The 23,895-nt window shown below is 48.5% G+C and overlaps 1 protein-coding gene across 1 annotated transcript in view; it reads right to left on the bottom strand.

Annotated features, from left to right (window-relative positions):
- Positions 1-23,895, bottom strand: part of LOC137412624 (tomoregulin-1-like) — a 152,223-nt gene that overhangs the window by 53,450 nt on the left and 74,878 nt on the right. Inside the window, exon 3 of the mRNA XM_078780486.1 lies at positions 10,883-11,012. Within this exon, the coding sequence (XP_078636612.1) occupies positions 10,883-11,012 (130 nt within the window). The remainder of the gene's footprint in view (positions 1-10,882; positions 11,013-23,895) is intronic.

The following is a 23,895-nucleotide window of genomic DNA, read 5'->3' as shown; positions in this document are numbered from 1 at the left end:
TCTGCGCTAGGGGTACAATACTCCTGCAAAAGACCTGAAACGGTATTAAAAGTACTGCGTTCAGTTAATTGATGCCGTGACTCCCCAAGGATCACCCAATAAAGCTAAATCGAGAAGTTTTCGCGCGGGAAGGCAGGGAAATGGGGAAAAACGCTTCTTATAATTAAAAGGAGGGTTATTTACAAAGTATCTGGGGAAAAGGGTCGACAAGGCGCTCAATAAATGGGACAGATCTGGTGGTCAAAAGACACAGATATGAATGAAAGGGATATGAAATCGTGTACGCAGCAGAGATAAATATGCCTAACTCACAAATGGCGCCGACAAATACCAGGACTCACGCAACAAAGGGCAAGTGAGGGTTTGTGGCAGGCAAGATCCAGTGTTAGGCCAGTGCTGGCACATAGCGTTAGTGTGGCTCTGGACAGGGAATGTCAGGAATGATGCGGTGAAGGTGAGGGATTGTGGTGAAGATGGCAACAAGGCAGAGGGAAGGAGAGAGATGTCCCTCTCTTCAAGGTCGAGCTCCATCTCTACTGCAGGTGCGGTTATGGCCCTTGTGAACTCTTGGACTGCCCTCATGCATGGCAAGTCTCCTCTTTGGCCGCCGCTGCTTGTGTGTGGGGCCATCTTCCGAGCAGTCACACCCTGTGGGACGTCCCTGAACAAAAGTGTTCTGCTATCCTCCAGGGCTCCTCAGCCAAACTCGTTGGCATGGCTTGCACAGCCTGCCAGCCAAGGTTTGTAATGGTCGTTCTCTCCTAAAATGCAATGCAATTTCCAGTGTGCCTTTGGTGTTCAGTGGCACAGGTCCTCACCTGGCCTCGACCAAAAACAGGAGGTTTTACACAGCAAACGTACTCTATCTGCTCTATAATGGATGCTCAGTGCCTCCTCAGTGCGTGTTTAATAATACAACTTTCTCTAACAAATTCCTTATTATGAGAGTAAATCTAACCTATGTTATTGCACAGTCCATAATATTATTAACTTGATGTAGCTATGGATCATCCCCCTCCACGTAACAGGATTCTCCATATTCTCATAATGAAGGTTTGTTGAAGATTTCACGACAAAAGCTCGAATGGTAAAAAAAAGTTAGGACCTAGAAACACACACTGAAGCTCGAATGGTAAATAAATAAATAAAACATGGAAGCCATTACAAATGGCGGCTGCCATTATGTATTTATACAATTGTTAATGGGAAATTGCATCATTGTTTCTCGGGACTTTTGGCGCCTCACAAATACAAAAATGGCAAAGGGAAAACTCCCAGTAGGTAGAAATAGGCCTTGTTAGCCCGTCTGCCTCATCAGCGCAAATGAGATGTTAAAGATATCGGTTAACATCACGCTTATCTGCTCAGGTACCTCTCTCATACTCCTGGATGCATATATTATCCGGCCCTGGAACTTAATCTTGTCCTACCTTTCCTAACTACTTCTATAACTTCCTCTACTTCTTCCTGAAACTCCACTAAAACGCCTTCCCCGCTCCCCAGATAGATGATCTCAGCTATTGGTAAATCTGAAGCAAAATACCTGCTTAATAAGCCGGCCACCTTCATCATGAACCAATCACCTTGTACTATTTCTCAATGGGCCCACACCTGACTTAACCTGTTATTTATATGTATTGTTTAATATTCATGGCCACATCGTTCTCATATTCTCTTTTCGCTTGCCTGGTTATTATCTTAACTTGCCTCTCTTTACTCCCATGCTGACCAAATTCCAACTCCAGATCCTTTGTTTATACTTTATACCTAATACCTGCCTTCTGCTGATGATTAATAACACTATACTTACTTCCTGCTCAACCTCCCTGGTCTCTTGGTGCCTCTGCCTTTACACCTTAATGGACGATACTCTTACTCTCTACATGATACATTTACTCCTTGAAGGTTTCCCATTTCTCTCATGCTGATTGCCCTCCCAGCTGTTATAGTTTCGTTCAATCCAGAGCATCGAACTCTCTTTTCAAACCCTCATGGTTTGCCTTCCTGAAATGCAACAGCCTTACTTTACTCTCCAAAACTCGAGCTCTTAACAGAATCCTATATATATATACGTGTACATGTGTGCGTGCATATGTGTGTGTATGTGTGCATGTGCATGTGTGTACCTTGTATGTGTGTGTGTGTGTGTGTGTGTGTGTGTGTGTGCGTGCAAGTTGTTGTTGTTGGCTAGTATCTCCCCACGTGCGTGGGTTTCAGGAGATGGAATGCAAACCTACCAGGTCTCAAAGTACCCATCTTCATTTTTACCATTTTACCATTTTTATACCATCCACCTCCAAAGCCCACTTTCTTACCATTTGAGCTTTAATCATGAAATTTTCAACAAACCATTATTATGAGAATATGGAGAACATTAATTAATATATGTATATTTAATGTTAGGGTTTGTTTGGGTTTGTTGATCTGGAGAAAGCTTTCGATCGGGTTCCACGCGAAGTATTGACATGGGCATTGAGGAAGTTAGAAGTGGAGGAATGGTTGATCAGAGTAGTGATGGCAATGTACAAAAGAGCACGCACAGCTGTAAGGACGAAGGACGGGAACAGTGGTGAGTTTGAGGTGAAGGTGGGAGTGCATCAGGGGTCGGTACTAAGTCCACTACTATTTGTAGCTGTGATGGAGGTGCTGGTTCAGACCGTAAAGGAGGGTTTACCATGGGAGTTGTTGTATGCAGATGATCTGGTGTTGATTGCGGAAAGTATGGATGGACTGAAGGAAAAGATGAACAAGTGGAAGGAATGTATGGAGACAAAAGGTCTGAAGGTGAATATAGGAAAGACAAAGGTGATGGCAAGTGGTAAAGCATGTGGTGAGGTGGAAAGAACTGGGAAGTGGCCCTGTGCTGTGTGCAGGAAGGGTGTCGGAGTGAACTCCATTCACTGTACAATGTTCGCTGATTGGGTTCATCAAAAATGTAGTGGTCTGAGAGGGTCATTAACCAGTGTGGCAGCTACATTCAAATGTAAGGTGTGCACAGAGGGAGCTGCAGATGGAGGAAATGTTGAGTTGGATCTTGAAGACGGCGTGAAGCTGGAAGGTGTGAAAACATTTTGCTACCTCGGAGACATGCTGAATGGAGAAGGTGGATCAGACTCGGCAACGGTTGCTAGAGTGAGATGTGCATGGGAGAAGTTTCGGGAACTGAGTGGCGTGCTGATGAGGAGGGGAGTGTCGTTGAAGCTGAAGGGAAAGGTGTATGCTGCATGTGTGAGAAGTGTTGTGATTTATGGGAGCGAGACATGGGTAATGAACGTAGAGCAGCAACGAAGACTGGAAAGCGTGGAAATGCGAATGGTTCGGTGGATGTGCGGAGTATCGTTGAGAGAGAGGAAGACAAATGATGAATTGCGAAAGACGATGGGAATAGAGCCTGTGATTGATACTGTGAAGAGGAACAGGTTGAGATGGTTTGGTCATGTGTTGAGGAAGGATGAAAGTGACTGGTTGAGAAGAGTGATGGAAATGAATGTAGAAGGAAGTAGAGGACGGGGAAGACCGAGAAAGACTTCGCTAAAGATGGTGGAAGAAGAAATGCGGGCAAGGGGGTTAACAAGGAGAGATGCAGAAAATAGGGCAAAATGGAGAAGATTGTCATGGGGACCGCAAGGCTAACCCCCGCTCTCGCAAGGAAAATGGCCTTAAAATGCATGTTGTTGTTGTTGTTTGTAATGTTAGCTGTTATGTTTGTCAAATTTAGTTTGAGTACAAAGTGGACATGGATGGGCTTTGCATTTTTGGATGATTTCTAGTTTTTCTTTTTTTTGCGGCCTGGCCTTACCAATCATGTTATCAGTAACAGTACCTTTATTTATACCCTAGCCACCCTCTTCTCACCTAAAATGTTTCACGTGCCAATGTCACATATGTAGATGCAATATGGTGCATTTCCCAACAGCAGGATAATTTATACAATATTGATGCCAACCACAACTAAACATTTCATCCAGTTAGTCATGGACTGGAATGTTGAGTAAAAAAGAGGTAAATAAGAGAATCAGAGCAAACAAAATGATTTCAGATACATATTGATTTGGTAGGACAGTGACCTTCAACGAACGCCATCTGATGCGAAGCTCAAGCCAGAAATGAGCCTGGCGTTGATATAATAACTCAAAGGCGTTCTCAGTTTTATAGATGTAAAAATTCATTACCTGCTGGCACAGTTCAATATACCGACGGTGGTCAGACGTAGCAATAATGTGTCCCTTTAGGTGAGCATTTTTAATAGAGTGAAAAATGGTAATTTCGTGACAAATATAATTCGCAACATTTTTATATTTTATGTTATTCGAAAAACATGAAGCGACACTTATAGGTACAATTTCAATGGCCATTTGTGTGCCTTTCACCAGACAATCATTAAACGTGTAATCACGAAGTCCATTTTTGTACTGTTTCAATTTGTTTGTTTGTGCAAGTGAAAGATTAGCTTTGGAGGACTTATGGGTGATAAATTGGGAGGCATTGGATGAGGTACAGATGATGGATTTAGGAGTAGAAAAAGGTACAGATTATGGATTTGGAATAGGAGGTACACATGGTGGATTCGGAGGTGTAGGGTGACGCATAAATGGTGGATTGAGTTGACTATGAAGAGGTATGAATGGTGGATTTGGAAGACAAAGAGGAGGTACAAATGGTGGATTTGGAAGACAAAGATGAGGTACAAATGGTGGATTTGGAAGAGAAAGAAGAGGTACAGATGATGGATTTGGAAGACAAAGCGGAGGTACAAATGGTGGATTTGGAAGAGAAAGAAGAGGTACAGATGATGGATTTGGAAGAGAAAGAAGAGGTACAGATAATGGATTTGGAAGAGAAAGAAGAGGTACAGATGATGGATTTGGACGAGAAGGAAGAGATACAGATAATGGATTTGGAAGAGAAGGAAGAGGTACAGATAATGCATTTGGAAGAGAAGGAAGAGGTACAGATGATGGATTTGGACGAGAAGGAAGAGGTACAGATGATGGGTTTGGAAGAGAAGGAAGAGGTACAGATAATGGATTTGGAAGAGAAGGAAGAGGTACAGATAATGCATTTGGAAGAGAAGGAAGAGGTACAGATGATGGATTTGGACGAGAAGGAAGAGGTACAGATGATGGATTTGGAAGAGAAGGAAGAGGTACAGATAATGCATTTGGAAGAGAAGGAAGAGGTACAGATGATGGATTTGGACGAGAAGGAAGAGGTACAGATGATGGATTTGGACGAGAAGGAAGAGGTACAGATAATGCATTTGGAAGAGAAGGAAGAGGAACAGATGATGGGTTTGGAAGAGAAGGAAAAGGTACAGATGATGGATTTGGACGAGAAGGAAGAGGTACAGATGATGGGTTTGGAAGAGAAGGAAGAGGTACAGATAATGGATTTGGAAGAGAAAGAAGAGGTACAGAGGATGCATTTGGAAACTAGAACGGCACTCAGTAGAGCGCAAACCTCCGCCAGGCTGAACAGTTTGTTTTGTATTCCACTGATAGGCCGGATCTGGATTCGGACCTGAACCAAAATCTAATCGGCTTGTTCTTGTCTCCAAACCAACTCATTCACCTAGTTTCGTCATAAGTCATTCATAACTTTTTTTAAATATCATGTTATATATCGCTTTTCGCCCGATACCTCAATTGTGAAGAATTACTTGTAAATTAAATTATTCTCGTAACCGAATCCATATTCAGATCTTCACCAAAATCGAAGCGATTCGTCCTTGTCACACACATAACCTCTCCACCAAATTTCATCCAAATCCGTCCTCAAAGTTTTGAGATATCTTGTTCACAGGCAAACAAACAAACAGACAAACAGACATGGGTGACAATATAACCTCCATCCACCTTTGGTGGCGGAGGTAATTATATTGAGAATGTAAATAATAACAACCAGATATATAATTAATAAATTTCACAATGTTTGGAGTCACTAATGAAGAAAATTATTTGTCGACTTGTGTCACCCCATCCGTATAATGAATACAGTGTAATTCTGCATTGAAGTCGTGGTATTTGCATCATATCTGTTCAAAGCCGTTTAATTCACCCTCTTGTACGAGCACAAAACGTTTATAAAGCACAGAATCGGTGAAAGTTCCCGGATTTATTTGGTCAAGATGGAAATCAATTTTAATCCGATGCGAATATATTTAGCGTTTAGATCAATAATCATAGTGAAATCAAATAAAACTTAATTATTACAAAATCCCAGCCTTGATAGAATGCATTATTGGTATCTGTCCATTTATGGAAGTAAATGCATCACAAAAAGCACCCTCCATCGGATGGAATTTAAGCCGGGTGTCCCATCTGCCAGCATCAATCGGTGGACGGCAAAGATCCCGTAGTGTCTTTCATGTACATGTAGTGAGTTATCGCTGCCACCCTGAACAAATGACAACTTTATTTCCAGTCGATGCCAGGCCTACATGACCGGCCGGTTCGTGAAAGCCTTGCGGCGAAAACGTTCACCTGACCGAAGGTGAGATTCGTCGTGACCGTTAAAGAGGTAGTAGAGACGTGGCGACATGGAAAAAGAAATGTTGAAACTCTTGGCGAATTGATGCGATTGGCATCGAGGACACGGCACCGGTACCACCATTGCTATTCCGAGCGAGTCCCGGTTATCGACCTGCATCTTGTCATGAAATGAGTTTTCATATTCTTGACCACCCGAGCTATAGTGTCGTCCATGGGGCACACGCAGCTCGGGCATGATGAGGGCTTGGAGATCCTGATGTGGAGCTGAGAGAGGCATATTTGGTGCGACTGTTAAGGCTCAGTGTGGAAGACACACGTTCCTTCAGATACATCTGCTTTACACATTTGAAACACAATCTCAAGGAATGTATCGAATTCGCGTCTCGCGTATAGAATGTGGATACAGCGATGCCCATTGTATTTATGATCGAGTCCGCAGACTCCCCCACAGGAGTGGCATACGAATGTATAATGTCCAGTTAGCTACCACTTACACTCAATTACACCGAATACGTTTGACGTCATAGTAATACACCGCAACATGTGGTACTGCTGATCCACTGCGCTGATATTGCACACCGTTCCTTTCCTATTCCATCTCCAGGCGCGGCATGATGTCATCGCCGGGCACAGAAGGGAGCCCGGCGATGACGTGCGCTGAAAGGGAGTACTCAGTTTTCACTCCAGTTTCTTTCTTGTTTTCTTGTTTGTTTGTCCGGGCGATATCTCAGCCATCTCTTGAGCTAGGAAGTTGAAATTTGGGCACAATAATGAGCACGTACTTTGGCAAAAATGCTATTTATTTATTTTTTGATTAATTAATTAACTGATTAATTACTTAATTATTATCGATAATTATTAGTCACTTTTTTTTCTCATCTGGTCATCATCTCTCTCTGTCATCATCTCATTCACTCCCTCTCTCTGTTCTCTTCACCCTCTCTTTTGCTCAAGGTCATCTGCCATCTGCTTGGAAATCAGCCAACATCACCGCTTTGCACAAAAAAGGTGCAAAAACAGATCCTAGCAACTACAGACCAATCAGCCTTCTCCCAATTATCAGCAAAGTCATGGAATCCATCATTGCTTCAGATATGAAATGTTTCCTCTTCTCCAATGGCTTGATCCCTGACCATCAATTTAGTTTCAGACCTGGTCAATCTACTCTGGACATGCTGCTTCTGCTTTCTCAACAATGCATGGAGGTCCTCAACGCCAAACAAGAAATTAGAGCTGTCTCCCTTGACATTTCACGTGCCTTCGATACCGTCTGGCACCCCGCTCTGCTCAACAAACTCTCCTCCTTTGGTATCCATGGAAATCTCCATGCATGGCTGGCCGACTTCCTCTCTCGTCGTAGTCAACGTGTGGCCCTGAATGGGTTTCTCTCATCTCCTCTTCCTGTTCAGGCTGGAGTTCCCCAAGGCAGTGTTCTGGGCCCTGTGCTTTTTCTGGTCTTCATCAATGATCTCTCTGACTCTCTTGAAAGTCCTCTCTATCTCTTTGCTGACGACTCTACTCTCTGTCGCTCCATTCCTCATCCCTCAGATCGGCAGTCTGCAGCCTCCTCACTCTCTGCAGACCTGGACAAAATCACAGACTGGGTAAACAAGTGGAACATGTCTTTCAATCCTGACAAATCTCACACTCTTACGATGTCTCTCCGAAAAGACCGACTGGACAACCCTCCCATCCACTTTCTGAATAATCCTCTCCAAGAAGTTCTGTCACTCAAGCTTTTGGGTCTCACTATCTGCCATGATCTTTCCTGGGAAAACCACATTTCAAATCTGGCCTCCAAAGCCAATCGCCGATTGGGCATCCTCCGTCGTGCGAAGTCCTTCCTTGGCACACCTGAGCTCCTCACCACTTACAAGGCTTTCATCCGCAGCTCTATGGAATACTGCTCTCCCCTCTGGTCTGGTGCTCCTGCCTCACACCTAGCTCGTCTTCACGCTGTTGAAACCAAAGCGTTCAGAATCATTGGAATCTCCCGCGATGAAGCTAACTCCAAGGGCCTTTCACTCACTCACCGCAGGCAGGTTGGTGGTCTTTCCGTCTTCTACCGACTCCTCTCTGGCCTTGCCCCCCTCCCCCAGCTCTCTCTGGGCTCTGTCCCCCAAATATTCCTACAGGTCGCACAAGATCTGCCTGCAACCCTCTTATGGTTAAACTGCCAAAATCAAGACTCTCTGCTCACCTTCACTCCTTCATTACTCTTTTCTCCCGCCTCTGGAACAAACTCCCTCACTCTCTTCAATCCCACTCCACCCTCCAGGTCTTTAAAACAGCTGTTCACCACCATCTCTTATCTTCCCCCATCACAGACTGGGCAAACAATCCAAAACCTTGATCATTTCTACCTCCGCTAATTTCACCCCAAATCCTACACTTTTTTGAAATACCAACTTCTGTCCTTGAAGTCCTTGGTCTCCTTGTGTTTTATACCTCTCACCCCCCCCCCCCCTTCCCACGCCTCCTCCCCCCAAGCCCTCTCCCTCCCACACTTCTCCCTGCTCTCAAATGTTGTGTTTGTGTGCTTCCCCTTCTCTCCCCATCTTGTCTTCCGCTCCCTCTTTTTATATATTTTGTTTGTCTGGTTGATATGTTTGTGAAATAAATGTTAGCTCTTTCACGAGCCTCGATTCAGTATACAAAAAACAAAACAAAAACTCAGGCACCTTTTGAGTTAGGAAACTGATATTTGGACATGACAATGACCAAGTGCTTTGGCTGTAAAGGCTATTTTTGATTTATTGATTAATTAACTAAACAATTAATCGATTAACTATTTAATTATTCGATAAATTACTTCAATATTATCGATTTATTCCGGACTTATTTATTTTCTTTCTCATCTGGACAATATCTCAGGCACCTTTTGAGCAAAGAAGCGGATATTTGATTTTATTGATATTTGATATTTGCTGATATTTGATTTGAAAATGACCAAGTGATTTGGCTGGAATGGTTATTTTAGATTTATTGATTAATCAATAAATCGATTATTTATTTCATTATTCGATTATTTTCTTCGTAATTAATTTTCAAAAAGTTACAGATTCGGAGGAAACGGTGGTGGTTTATGTATACTATTAACCGATTAATTAATGTTATTAATTCTTATACGAATATTATTTATTTATTTTAATTACTCAATTAATCAATCATTTGTTGTACACCTCTCCCTCCCAAGTCTCTATGAGCTGCACGGCGGCATCGCCGGCCCGGCAATGTGTACTGGAGCATATGTTATTTATTTATTTGGCATGTGGGCGGTGTACTTTGAATGGAGTTCTACTTGTTTTTTCCCTTTTTGCTGAGCTTATCCCATTATCACATTGGGTATTGATTCCACAAAGTTTACACAACCAAGGATGGAAAATGACTGTGGTCAAGCAGGAAATTATGGATGTTTTGTAAAGAACCGAGTTGCTGTGAAACGTAAAACGTTTGCTCGGAATGCATGGATATTACTGCCAGGTACATGATCCGAAAATGATTCGTTCAACACAAATGTTTCAGACACACAGTGCAACAAATTATAGAGCATGTTCAAAACTGCTTTTTGGAATATCGGGGATGACGAGATGGACCCTTTCCAAGCAAAAAGGAAATATTCCGAAGTTATTCACTGTTGGGGTGGCAGTATAGCCTAGAGGTATGCCCACCTGCCTGTGACCTGTCTAGCCTGGGTTCGAATCCTGACTCAGATTTAAAGTGTCAACCTGGTGTTTCTATTTGCAGGGGCGTCCTACGGATGGACGTTAAACTGGGTGGCACGTCTCCCGGCATATTGGCTGGTGGACGTTAAAGATCCCATGGTGTCCCTCAAGAAGAGTAGGCGTGGTACCTTCGGCACCAAGAATAAATTCCAAATTCCTGCACCGTCAGCCGAGTATCATTTGTCAGAGTGGCAACCTTTACAGGATTGCACCTGCAGCAAAGAAACTGCTTCCACAAGACACACTCTATGTATAGAGCGTAGTGCATCAGCAGGTATTCACTACAACGCCACCTGTATGCTTTTATCCAACCTTAAAGGTTCCACACAATCAAGGCCTGCAATGATGAATGCCGAAAATGGACCATGGTGGCCCAGACTGCAGAAACTATTTTCAACAAGTGATGCAGCAGCCTATAATATGCGGAAATGATTGGATGCATTCTGATCGTTTTGTGGAAAGGTATGCTGGCTGAATGGATGGAATCGCTTCGTGTTTTTAAGCGGTACAATGTGCTCCCGTCTGTGGAACCCCCGGAGTTTCTTGGTTATGGATATACACGGATTATACATTCAAGATGGAAGCAATGTCCGAGTTTGTAAAATGACACTTTGCTTATTCAGGTTTGCCATTATTAAACAAACGATCCATGAGCACGAAACTTACAGGCGTAGCATGGACCGTCGGTCACCACGTGGATGTCCAGCTGCTCCCTGCACTCCATCAGACGCATGAAGCACTCGTTCTGAAATGTGTCTCCACTCGATCCGCACACGGGCTTGTAATCGTCTGGACACTGCAGGTGCAACGTAACTTTTCGTGACTTCATCTCAAAAAAAAAAGACTTTACATTTGCATTTTTCTTCCACATCCCATCACCTTCAAGTCATTCCCTCATATGTGAATTAGAATTCATTCAGCACAATTGCTTCATCCCCAAGTCAATCCGTGCCCGAGCACACGATGAATTAGGATTCACCAACACACCTTTGGGGTTGGCATACCTCCACCATTCCAGATGCTTTAATTTGCCAAATGGCTACTTTCACCAATGGTGGACCTCAGGTGGGCAGCCAAGTGCGTAAAAATACGAGACATGCGAATGCATGCCTACTTTGACATATACAACAACACATTGACCTTTATGGGGACGTGGGTGGAGTGTTGGTGGTTAAAAGCTTATAAACAGTACTGTCTATTAATAGTGTGGTTATAAATGATAGGATGGACTTGATATTGTACAAAATGTAAGAATAAGTTAAATGCTGAAATTTCATGTGATGATGTTGCCTACCCTGAGCAAGTTATAAGGGAAGTGACATCAATGATGGTCAAAGTATGAGGTCTTCATTAAGTTATTTGGCTGGCACGATAGACTAGAGGTACGTGCACTCGCCTGGTCTCGCCTGGTTTTGAATCTCAACTCAGCTATAAACTGTCGTCCTGGTGCTTCACAGTCAGGGTGTTGCATCACTGTGTGCCATCTCTCGGTTGGACGTTACGATGGTGTACCATCTCCTCGCATTACCTGGTGGACGTCAACTCTGTCCTTTGTGAAGTGTATCTGCGTTATCACTGGCATCCTGGCCAAATTCCTGCTCGAACTTAAAGGGGAAACTGCACCAGTGCCACAGTTGTGCCACCAACAAATGATGCTACCTTGAGCCATGTGCTGCAAATGAAAGAAGAAGAAGAAGAAGACCTCACATCTAATACCACAGCCTAACAATAAGGAATAAGAAATTTTGCAAATTAGGGAAGTCAGGTAGTATGCTGCTTATAGCCATGAGCTATTCTGTATTACCTGTCCATTCCATAACAACACCTGAACTGATGACGTCATAATTCTCACTTATGATGTCATCAGGGTGGTCCATTTGGCATTGTCATCTGAACTAGAGTCCCTGTATAAAGAGAGTTGCGCCATGCGCTGACCCGAGATTTCTGGTCACGTGATTTCGTGGCGCCATTTTGTGTCTAACTTCACCGTGCGTGAACGTCAGCTTGGTACGGGAATGTTGTTTATTGCCAAACAAAATGACTGGTTGTTCTGCTTTTGGTTGTTCAAACCAATCTGGGAAATATAAGATGTATAGATTTCCAAGTGATAAAGTCAGAAGACAAATTTGGGAAGCGAAAGTCAGACGAAAGAGCTGGAAAGCGATCGACTCCTCGAGACTCTGCCAGGTAGGCCCACGCCGCTTGATGATCGATGTTCAAAAGCAATTCTATCTGCTCGGTTTTTTTTTGGTTGTCTGTCCGTTGAAAACCCTTTTAAAGGGAAGTGATTTGTGTTTGTTTATAATCTTCAAGGAGCTGACCAAAAATGCATTTCCGTGGGAAGAACCCTGCTCAATTTTTTTCGGGTAGTCCTAGCGGACCGCATATTGTCATTGATTGATGAAATGTCCCGGTACAGTGACATTGCCTGGTCTGCGGTTGGGTAGTCTGCGGGCAATGTCACTGTACTTTTTCAGAGGGAATTAATTTTGATTTTATAGGGGTGGGAAACCCATGGTCCGTTTTGTTTTCAGTTGTCTGTCCGTCCATTCAAAACTTATTCCGAGGCAAGTTATTTTTTTGGTTTAAAATCTTTAGCCTAATCGGCAATCATAAAAGCAATTTTAGGGGGGGACCTGCTCAATTTTTTTGCGGGTTGTGCAGTCATCCATACGTCCAAAATTTGACGAGTTATTGTTTGCTTTGTACAGTGCTCATGCGTCTTGTGGCATATTTGCTCAAATATTTCCCACCCCGGGATTTATGGCCAAATTGTAGTGATGGAAGATTTTGCACATTGGACAATCCCTATATATTTAACCTGGTGACAGCTATCGTTCCCAAAACATACAATATGAGAGTAGTGAACAGAGTAGTGATGAGTCTCACTTGTGAGGAGTGAACGGAGTAGTGATGAGTCTCACTTGTGAGGAGTGAACGTAGTGGGATGAAGTGTTGGTCTGGTCAGAGTGTTGTATTACGGGCAGAGTTTTCTTACGGTCTGAATGTATGAATCATGTTCTGTACTGAATGTATGAACCAAGTTTTGTACTGAATGTTTACTGTGTTGGCCTCATCGTGTTCCTGGTGAAATTAAACAAGTTATGGTGAATACGACGTCTTATCTGTGCTTTTCCATATCTGTTCGACTAGACGAACCGTGCACACTGCAGGTATTTTAAAAAGTTTTTTCTCTGTTTAATTACGGCTTGGCGCAGTCGAAAATTAAGTGTTAATTAAGTCGCCAGCTATGAAACATATTAATCGATCAGGCAATATCCATCAGAGTTCTGGGCAAGGGTGTAGTAATAAATGAACGTTTCAATCTTACTAGATGCCGATGACGTTTTCCTTATGTCAGAGACAGAAGCTGACTTGCAGCTTGTTAAATCATTACAATGGAAATTGAATATAAATGTCGATAAAACTAAAGTTGTACACTATAGAAATATGGCAATACCACGTACAGAATTTGTTTTAAGTGTGTTAGACTATATGTCGGCTGGAAGTCCTACACCGGAATTGCTCTCGGCACCCTTTAAAAAATATTGGATATGCCCACACTCCTTTCTAAAAGTTATTAAAATTCAGAGAACGACAGCATTGGTTTGTCTTACTTATAATGTTAGCTCTTATATGCAGTGTTGGCTTGTAATATGCATTGCCATACCACTTTTAATATCACCACACAGCTCTTTTTCACGGCAATAGCTGAGTTTTTGACAAAACAAATATCACCTGTATGTAATAATAAGACTAAATATGTGTAGTAAAATGTTTTTTAGCAGGTTTAGAATATATCACCCCATGTCGCGAATGTACATGTATATCTAATCCGACACACTTAGACACAAAATGGCGTCCAAATTTGAGTTGACACAACTCTCTATATACAGGGACTCTAATCTGAACCAATGTCTCATGATGCTTGGAACCCAAGTTGAAATCCAATAAATTACATGTATATGCGAATTGTCTACTAATGTCATTGTAATTCATGTAAAAGTACACCGATGTCTACTTAATGTCTTTGTGCTGCACGTGATCGATCTAGAAGGTCCACCATAGATCTGAAATCAATTTATAATATTGCAGCATGATTTAAAAAAAAGCCGTTGCAAGCATCATTTATCTTCAAGCTTGAAAAAAAATACCAAAAATGCTCACTTCGTAAAGAAAAGCAAACTTCTGTCTAACCCGGAGTTAAAGTTCCAGCTTTTACGATCTGGCTGCTGTCTCATGCTTGGTATTTTAATGAGGAAATAAGTTGAATAACTCTGGAGCTTGATTATCTCAACACGTTGACACTCTGCTTATGATTATGGAACAATTTTTGTGTGGTGTTGTTGTCCCGATGCCTAGGGTTCGTGAAGTCCTGATACTTTGGAAGAGATCTCGTTCAACAACTTTCCACACTTTCCGACAAATTTCACATGTTTCAGGAGGAGTCCTCACACTGAGGTCCTTTTTTATTTTTTAACTCAGCCTGATGTGAAGCAAAAGCCAGCCTGCTTGCTATGCCGAAGCAAGATCACAGCTGCACAACACGTCACGGCGTGGCACTGCACGGCACAAGAGTGAGTCACAACACAGCATGGAGCGGCATAGTGTAGCATGCGCAGTGTTGCTCGGCACTGTGTAACAGCACAGCAGAGCACAGGGCATAGTGTAGCATGCGCAGTGTTGCTCGGCACTGTGTAACAGCACAGCACGTTGCAGCACAGCAAGAGCTTGGCATGGAACAGCACAGCAGAGCGCAGGGCATAGTGTAGCATGCGCAGTGTTGCTCGGCACTGTGTAACAGCACAGCACGGTGCAGCACAGCAAGAGCTTGGCATGGAACAGCACAGCAGAGCGCAGGGCATAGTGTAGCATGCGCAGTGTTGCTCGGCACTGTGTAACAGCACAGCACGCTGCAGCACAGCAAGAGCTTGGCATGGAACAGCACAGCAGAGCACAGGGCATAGTGTAGCATGCGCAGTGTTGCTCAGCACTGTGTAACAGCACAGCACGCTGCAGCACAGCAAGAGCTTGGCATGGAACAGCACAGCAGAGCACACGGCATAGTGTAGCATGCGCAGTGTTGCTCAGCATTGTGTAACAGCACAGCACGCTACAGCACAGCACGCTACAGCACAGCAAGAGCTTGGCATGGAACAGCACAGCAGAGCACAGGGCATAGTGTAGCATGCGCAGTGTTGCTCAGCATTGTGTAACAGCACAGCACGCTACAACACAGCACGCTACAGCACAGCACGCTACAGCGCAGCAAGAGCTTGGCATGGAACAGCACAGCAGAGCACAGGGCATAGTGTAGCATGCGCAGTGTTGCTCAGCATTGTGTAACAGCACAGCACGCTACAGCACAGCACGCTACAGCACAGCAAGAGCTTGGCATGGAACAGCACAGCAGAGCACAGGGCATAGTGTAGCATGCGCAGTGTTGCTCAGCATTGTGTAACAGCACAGCAAGAGCTTGGCATGGAACAGCACAGCAGAGCACAGGGCATAGTGTAGCATGCGCAGTGTTGCTCGGTACTGTGTAACAGCACAGCAGAGCACAGGGAATAGTTTAGCATGCGCAGTGTTGCTCGGCACTGTGTAACAGCACAGCACGCTACAGCACAGCAAGAGCTTGGCATGGAACAGCACAGCAGAGCGCAGGGCATAGTCTAGCATGCGCAGTGTTGCTCAGCATTGTGTAACAGCACAGCACGCTACAGCACAGCAAGAGCTTGGCATGGAACAGCACAGCAGAGCGCAGGGCATAGTGTAGCATGAGCAGTGTTGCTCAGCATTCTGTAACAGCACAGCACGCTACAGCACAGTAACAGCTTGGCATGGAACAGCACAGCAGAGCACAGGGCATAGTGTTGCATGCGCAGTGTTGCTCGGCACTGTGTAACAGCACAGCATGCTACAGCACAGCAAGAGCTTGGCATGGAACAGCACAGCAGAGCACAGGGAATAGTGTAGCATGCGCAGTGTTGCTCAGCATTGTGTAACAGCACAGCACGCTACAGCACAGCAAGATCTTGGCATGGAACAGCACAGCAGAGCACAGGGAATTGTGTAGCATGCGCAGTGTTGCTCGGCACTGTGTAACAGCACAGCACGCTACAGCACAGCAAGAGCTTGCCATGGAACAGCACAGCAGAGCGCAGGGCATAGTGTACCATGCGCAGTGTTGCTTAGCATTGTGTAACAGCACAGCACGCTACAGCACAGCAAGAGCTTGGCATAGAACAGCACAGCAAGAGCTTGGCATGGAACAGCACAGCAGAGCACAGGTCATAGTGTAGCATGCGCAGTGTTGCTCGGCACTGTGTAACAGCACAGCACGCTACAGCACAGCAAGAGCTTGGCATGGAACAGCACAGCAGAGCACAGGGCATAGTGTAGCATGCGCAGTGTTGCTTAGCATTGTGTAACAGCACAGCACGCTACAGCACAGCAAGAGCTTGGCATGGAACAGCACAGCAGAGCGCAGGGCATAGTGTAGCATGCGCAGTGTTGCTCGGCATTGTGTAACAGCACAGCACGCTACAGCACAGCAAGATCTTGGCATGGAACAGCACAGCAGAGCACAGAGCATAGTGTAGCAAAGCACAGGCCAACATAGCACGAAACAATATAACAGCACATGGAAAATCATGCCACATCACAGCAGAAGAGGGCACAGCATATTATGGCATGAATGAGCACGATATGGCATAGTGTGGTGCTATGCACACACAACTCGTTTGTCAAGAAGGTAGGCCACCACGCGTTGAACAAAACCAAACACTTTATTCTATGCTCGCACGTAAGCACTGGGCGGGCTCGACTTTCGAGCCCGCGTATATATCCCGAGGCCACGCCTTGCCCTCGGGCGTAGCCGGTCGGCCGAAAGGCGGGGCATGTATTACAGTTCAACCTTGAGCCTCATGACTCCTTTGCTCCGGGCGTGGCCCGAGCCTTGCTTCCACGTCCGGTCGCTCGTGTCACCCACTGGTGCGCGGAATTATGACCCGCTGGCATTGTGTCCGCCACACGTGCCGCCCCAGAATTCCCGCGCACCTGAAGGGTGAGCTTGCGGGGAGGCCGGATGACCCGGCCGAAACGCTCTCTGGCGATGCGTGCAGGGCTGGGGGGTGGCGGGACGGCGGGGGTGGGGGGTGCCGGGGGTCTGCCCGCCGGGGGGCGGCCTCGACGCGGAGGCAGAGCTGCTTGCGGGGGGTGGTCCAGGTCGAGGTGGGCCGGCTTGAGGCGGTCCACGGAGATGCGATCTGGAGTACCGCCGATGTCCACGGTGAAGTGCTTGTCCCCGGTCTCCAGCACGCGGAAGGGCCCGTCGTATGGGGGCCGCAGCGGTGCCCGGTGGGCGTCGTGCCTGACAAAAACGTACTCCGCCGTGCGAAGCTCCGGGGCGACGTGTGAGGACAGGCAACCGTGGTGTGCCGTCGGCACCGGGGCGAACCTCCTGGTGGTCTCCTGAAGGGTGGAGCGCTGTTGCGTCGCGGACCAAGGTGCCGTGGAGTCGGGGATGAATTCGCCGGGTACCCGCAGTGGTTGTCCGAAGACCAGCTCCGCCGAGGACGCGTGCAGGTCGTCCTTGGGCGCCGTCCTGAGGCCCAGCAGGACCCAGGGGAGCCTGTCGGCCCAGCTGCCGTCGCGGAGGCTGGCCCGGAGCGCGGCCTTCATCGAGCGATGGAAGCGCTCGCACAGGCCGTTGGCCTGGGGGTGGTAGGCCGTGGTGCGGTGCAGCTTGATGCCGAGCCCTTGCGCCACCGCTCCCCAGAGCTCCGAGGTGAACTGGGGGCCGTGGTCGGACGAGATGTCCGAGGGGGCGCCGAACGGGGCAACCCAAGTGGCGATGAAAGCTTGCGCGACGTCAGCCGCAGCCATCGCCACCAATGGCATGGCCTCCGGCCACCGGGTGGTGCGGTCCACCATGGTGAGGAGGTGGGTGAAACCCCACGAGGGGGGCAGAGGTCCCACCAAGTCGACGTGTACATGGTCGAACCGACGTTCGGGCACCGTAAACGGGGCCAACGGGGCCTGGTTGTGGCGGTGGACCTTCGCGCGCTGGCACGTGAGGCACGTTCTGGCCCAGTCACGGACGTTCTTCCGGAGGCCATGCCAGACGAACTTTGCCATGACAAGCTTCTGGGAGGCCTTCGTGCCCAGGTGGGACAGGCCGTGGATGGCGTCAAAAACCGGGCGCCGCCAGCCAGCGGGCACGATGGGGCGAGGCCGGCCGAGGGAGACGTCGCACAAGAGGGCAGTGCCCACGACGTCGAACGGTACCTCGGTGACGCGGAGGCCCGTGACGGCGGTCCGAAAGGCCTGGACGTCGGGGTCGGCGGTCTGGTCCGCCGCCATCCGGGCATAGTCGATCCCGAGGTGGACCGCATGTGCGACGGACTGGGAAAGGCAATCCGCCACCGGGTCGTCCTTACGTGTCGGATGTCCGTCGTGTATTCGGACACGGCAGAGAGGTCACGCTGCTGCCGGGCCGACCACGGTTCGGCGACCTTGGCCATCGTGAAAACAAGGGGCTTGTGATCGACGAAGGCCATGAACGGGCGGCCCTCGAGAAGATGGCGGAAGTGTCGGACCGCCAGGTGGAGCCCGAGAAGCTCGCGGTCGAAGGTGCTGTACCAGCGTTCGTGCGGGCGAAGCTGCCGGCTGAAAAACGCCAGCGGTTGCCAAGCACCATGCACCCATTGCTCGTGCACCGCGCCCACCGCGTAGTCCGATGCGTTGGTGGTGAGGGCGATCGGTGCATCAGGCGCCGGGTGCTCCAGCATGGTGGCGTTGGCCAAGGCCAGCTTCGCGCCCGCAAACGCCGCGTCCATCTGCTCCGTCCATTTTGATATCACCTTTGCCCGGCTTCCCCCGGAGGGCCTCGTGCAGGGGGCGCAGGAGCTAGGCGACGTGGGGCATGAAGCGGTGATAAAAATTCACCATGCCCAGGAATTCCTGGAGCCCCTTGATCATGCGGGGGCACAGGAAACTCCTGACCGCCTCCACCTTGGCCGGTAAAGGGATGGCCCCATGCCTGGTGATGCGGTGCCCCAGGAAGTCGATGGCGGTGACGCCGAACCGGCACTTCACGGGGTTGATTATCAGGCCATGTTGGCCCAGGCGTTCGAAGAGCGTGCGGAGATGGAGCAGGTGCTCCTCCCGGGACGCGCTCACGACTAGGATGTCGTCCAGGTAGACGTAGACGAAGGACAAGTCACGCAAGACGCTGTCCATGAGCCGCTGGAACGCCTGGGCCACATTTTTCAACCCAAAAGGCATCCACAAGAACTCGAAGAGGCCGAAAGGTGTTATAACGGCCGTCTTCGGTATGTCTTCCGGTTTTACGGGGACCTAGTGGTAGCCCTGGATGAGGTCCTCCTTGGAAAAAATGGTCGTTTTCGCCAACCGGGCGGAAAAGTCCTGAATGTGCGGGACCAGGTAGCGGTCGGGGGTGGTGGCGTCGTTGAGCCAGCGGTAGTCACCGCACGGCCGCCATCCGCTGCTGGGCTTGGGCACAATGTGCAGCGGTGAGGCCCATGCGCTGTTGGAGGGCCGGACGATGCCCAGCCGCTCCAGCATGGCAAATTCCACTTTTGCAACGGCGAGCCTCGTTGGGTCGAGGCGGCGCGCTCGGGCGTAGACCGGTGGTCCGACGATGGGAATATGGTGCTCCACCCCGTGTTTGATGGCCACCGCTGAAAAGGTGGGCTGCGTGAGTGCCGGGAAACTGGCGAGGAGGCAGGTAAACTCGTCCGCTGCCGGAAGCGTACAGACCAACCTCGCCGGGACGGAACCGCTCAGCAAGCCGCTTGGTAAGCCGCTCGGTGAGCCGCTCAGCGAGCAAGCGAGCGAGCTGAAGGTTTCGGCCAGGATGAGGCGTCTGCGCTTAACGTCCACCAACAGCCCATGCGCACAAAGGAAATCCGCACCGTGCAGGGCCATTGGCACGCTGGCGGTGACGAAAGACCATTGGAAGCGCTGTCCCCCGAACCGCAGCGAGAGACAACGCTTCCCGAATGTGCGGATGGGAGTTCCGTTGGCGGCGAGCAAGGCATGGCCCCGGCCCGCAGCTTGCTTGTCGGACGCGGAGGCAGGGAGGACGCTTACCTGCGCTCCAGTGTCGCACAGAAATCGACGACCAGACGAGGTGTCTGTGATGAAAAGGAGGCTGCCGGAATGGCCGACGCTCATGGCCGCAAGTGAGCGCCGGCCCGCTCGTTTCCCGACCCGTCGAAAGAGCACGGTGGGCGGCACGCCCTGGCCTTGCGGCCGAACCTGGCATGATAATAGCACCAGGTTTGCCCCGGTGGTGGCTGCCGCGTCGGTCGTGACGGCGGTGGTGGACGGGGTGTAGCAGCGGCCATGAGGGAATCAGGGGGCGCTGAAGCCTCCGCACCGGGATCCATTACGGCAGCGCTATACGTCAGCGCTATACGCGTGTCGCAGGCCACGAAAAATTTGTCCGCCTCTTTGGCCAGGGTGCGGGGTTCCGTTATGGCCGAACCGGCCAGTGCGAGCCGCACCTGCGCAGGTAGCTGGCGCAGGAAAAGCGCTCGGAAAAGGAAATCCAGGCGTTCGTCTCCAAGAAGGGACAACATATAGTCCATCCGAATGGACGGTCGTGTGTCGCCGAGGGCGGGAAGGTCAAGGAGGCGGTCGGCGCGGTCGGCCTCCGTGAGCCCGAACGTGGTGAGGAGAAGTCGTTTGAGCGACGCGTACTTGTGGGCGCCCGGCGGGTGCCGAAGGAAGGACACGACGCGGGCGGCAGTGCCGGGCCCGAGGGCGGCGACCACGTGAAAGTACATGGTGTCATCCGCTGTGATGCACCGGAGCTGGAATTGGGCCGTGGCCTGCACAAACCAAATGTTGGCCTGTGCTTCCCAGAACTCCGGGAGTTTGACGGCGACAGCATTCGTAGCCATGGTGCGTTCAGGGGTCAGCTACGGCTGAACCAGTTGAGGTCACCAGTATGGTGCTATGCACACACAACTCGTTTGTCAAGAAGGTAGGCCACCATGCGTTGAACAAAACCAAACACTTTATTCTATGCTTGCACGTAAGCACTGGGCAGGCTCGACTTTCGAGCCCGCGTATATATCCCGAGGCCACGCCTTGCCCTCTGCCGTGGCCAGTCGGCCGAAAGGCGGGGCATGTATTACAGTTCAACCCTGAGCCTCATGACTCCTTTGCTCTGGGCGTGGCCCGAGCCTTGCTTCCACATCCGGTCGCTCACGTCACCCACTGGTGCGCGGAATTATGACCCGCTGGCATTGTGTCCGCCACATGGAACAGCTTGGCATGGGACAGCACAGCAGAGTGCAGGGCATAGTGTAGCATGCGCAGTGTTGCTCAGCATTGTGTAACAGCACAGCACGCTACAGCACAGCAAGATCTTGGCATGGAACAGCACAGCAGAGCACAGAGCATAGTGTAGCAAAGCAAAGGCCAATATAGCACGAAACAATATAACAGCACATGGAAAATCATGCCACATCAGAGCAGAAGAGGGCACAGCATATTATGGCATGAATGAGCACGATATGGCATAGTATGATGGACCACAACATGACACGGCAAGGCAAGGGACTGCAGAGCACAGCACCTAATAGTAATATAACTGCAGGCCACAACTATCGACATGCCTCTTCGTGGTGGTTGTACCCCCAAACACAAGTTGGGGACAAAATTTCCCCATTCTTCCCTGCTGCCCGGATTCGTCAGGGCAGCACGATCATGGTCAGAGTGCCGATCAGTCCCCATGGACCGGCCCTTTCCCTCCTCTCTCTCTCTCTTTCTCTCTTTCTTTCTCTCTTTCTTTCTCTCTTTCTTTCTCTCTCTCTCCCTCCCTCTCTCTCTTCCTTCCGCTCTCTCTCTCTCTTCCTGCCTCTCTCTCTCTCTTCCTGCCTCTCTCACTCTCTTCCTTCCCCTCTCTCTCTCTCTGTCGCCACCTGTCGGCTGTCGGTGCGTTGGGTGCGGTGTCATGGAGTCTGCTCATGTTTTGGCATTGTAGCTCCGTGCTCGTGGTTTGTATCTTTACCCTCCCCTTACCTCTTCTCACCTTTGTGCCGTCTTTTGTGTCACCCTTCCACGTTATCATCCCTCCCCCCCTCTTGAGAGTGAGAAAGTGAGAGAGCACACGTGGTGAGACCGGTAATGCCTCGGTCACAAATGGCCTGCGGCGTGTTGGCGGCGGCCGTAAGTCCCCAAAATTGCCATAACCGTGCGGTGGCCGCACGGTAGATACGGTAGCCGTGAGGCGATCTCAAGGTTTTTTGCTCGTCGCAGGGGCTTACGATTTTTAAAATTTGACATTGAACTTTTTTCGGAAATCGCTAGGCCGTAGGCCGCAACCCCACCGCATGTAGTATCGCAAGGTCTTGCGGCCTCCGTGAGATGGCCGTACGATGTTCTAAATATCGTACGGCGGCCGTGCAGTGACTTTAGTGCTGCCATACGATGGCCTAACGGCAACCGTGCAGGCGCCTTGCGATTGCCTTGCGGTCGCCGTGAGGGCGCCTCACGGTTCGCCTTGCGGTCTCCTCACGCATTACGATTGCCGTGCGGACCCCGTAACATTTGTGAACACTGCTGCCGCCGCCCACAAAGCCGTACGATTTGTAAAAATCCCATCTACAAACCGCAGACCGCAGAACCGTGCGGCGGCAGCATCATATGTGACTAAGGCTTAAAGGTTCCCCCTTAGGGCGGTTCCCTCTTCGGTTTTTTTCGCTTCGTGTTACAATTCATAATACTTTTTTCCGTTTCTTTTTTCGTAAATATTTTTTATTTTTCGTTAGTTTACTGGAGCTTTTTGGCTTCATTAACCATTTATACATTTATCCTTTGTTTAAACGTGTAAACGATGGCGGATAGCTCTCGTTACACGTCTCTTGAAGCGCTAACCCGGAGGCATGGGTTAGTTTGTTCACCTCCGTCGGGAATCGATGTGGAGGCCATTATCCTTGCCCTCGGAGAGATCATCGGTTTGGATAATGTAAAAGCGGCTTGTCGCATGAATAGACGTGTGGTAATCTTTGTTTCCCCAGTGCCCATGGTTGCTCAAATAGTCGAGCACGTGCTCTTCTTTTCTCCCGACGTGTTTGTTCAGGTTTGTCCACTCGACACGCCGGCAGTTCGGGTTTCTCTCTCTAACGCTCCTCCGTTCCTTAAGAACAAAGGAAACGGTGTACAACCTTGAGGCCTTGTACAGTGTACAACCTTGAGGCTTTGTTTTTCTCTCAGCGGTCCATCGTTTTGTGCTCCAATAACTTTCGTTCTCTGCTTTTCCCAGTCTTTTCACCCCATAGCCTACTTCCTTGTGTAAATCTCAACTAAAAAAAAAACAAACAAAAAAACATTTCCTTCTCTGTTCTTATTCCTTGTTCTCATTCGTTTATTTGTTCTTATTCGTTCGTTCGTTCTTCGACCACGTGTTTCTCCCCCATTTCCCCAGATAGTTTTCACTGTTAAACTTTATAATGTTAACACTTTCCCCTCAAGTTCTGTATTCCATCATATATTATAACACCTTTTTCTTCTTCTTCTTTAAAAGGTTGCTTTCGACTTGCTCACCAAATCTATTCATCCCCCAAAAAAATTCCATCTCTTATAGTGCTCTTTTCTACATTCCCTAAACTCTCCTGCACTCCATCCTCCATCCAGCGTCCTCA

This window comes from Myxine glutinosa, chromosome 6, assembly GCF_964187855.1.
Source record: "Myxine glutinosa chromosome 6, kmMyxGlut1.1, whole genome shotgun sequence".
NCBI classification, from domain to species: Eukaryota; Metazoa; Chordata; class Myxini; order Myxiniformes; family Myxinidae; genus Myxine; species Myxine glutinosa.
This window is presented reverse-complemented; position numbering and strand designations above follow the sequence as displayed.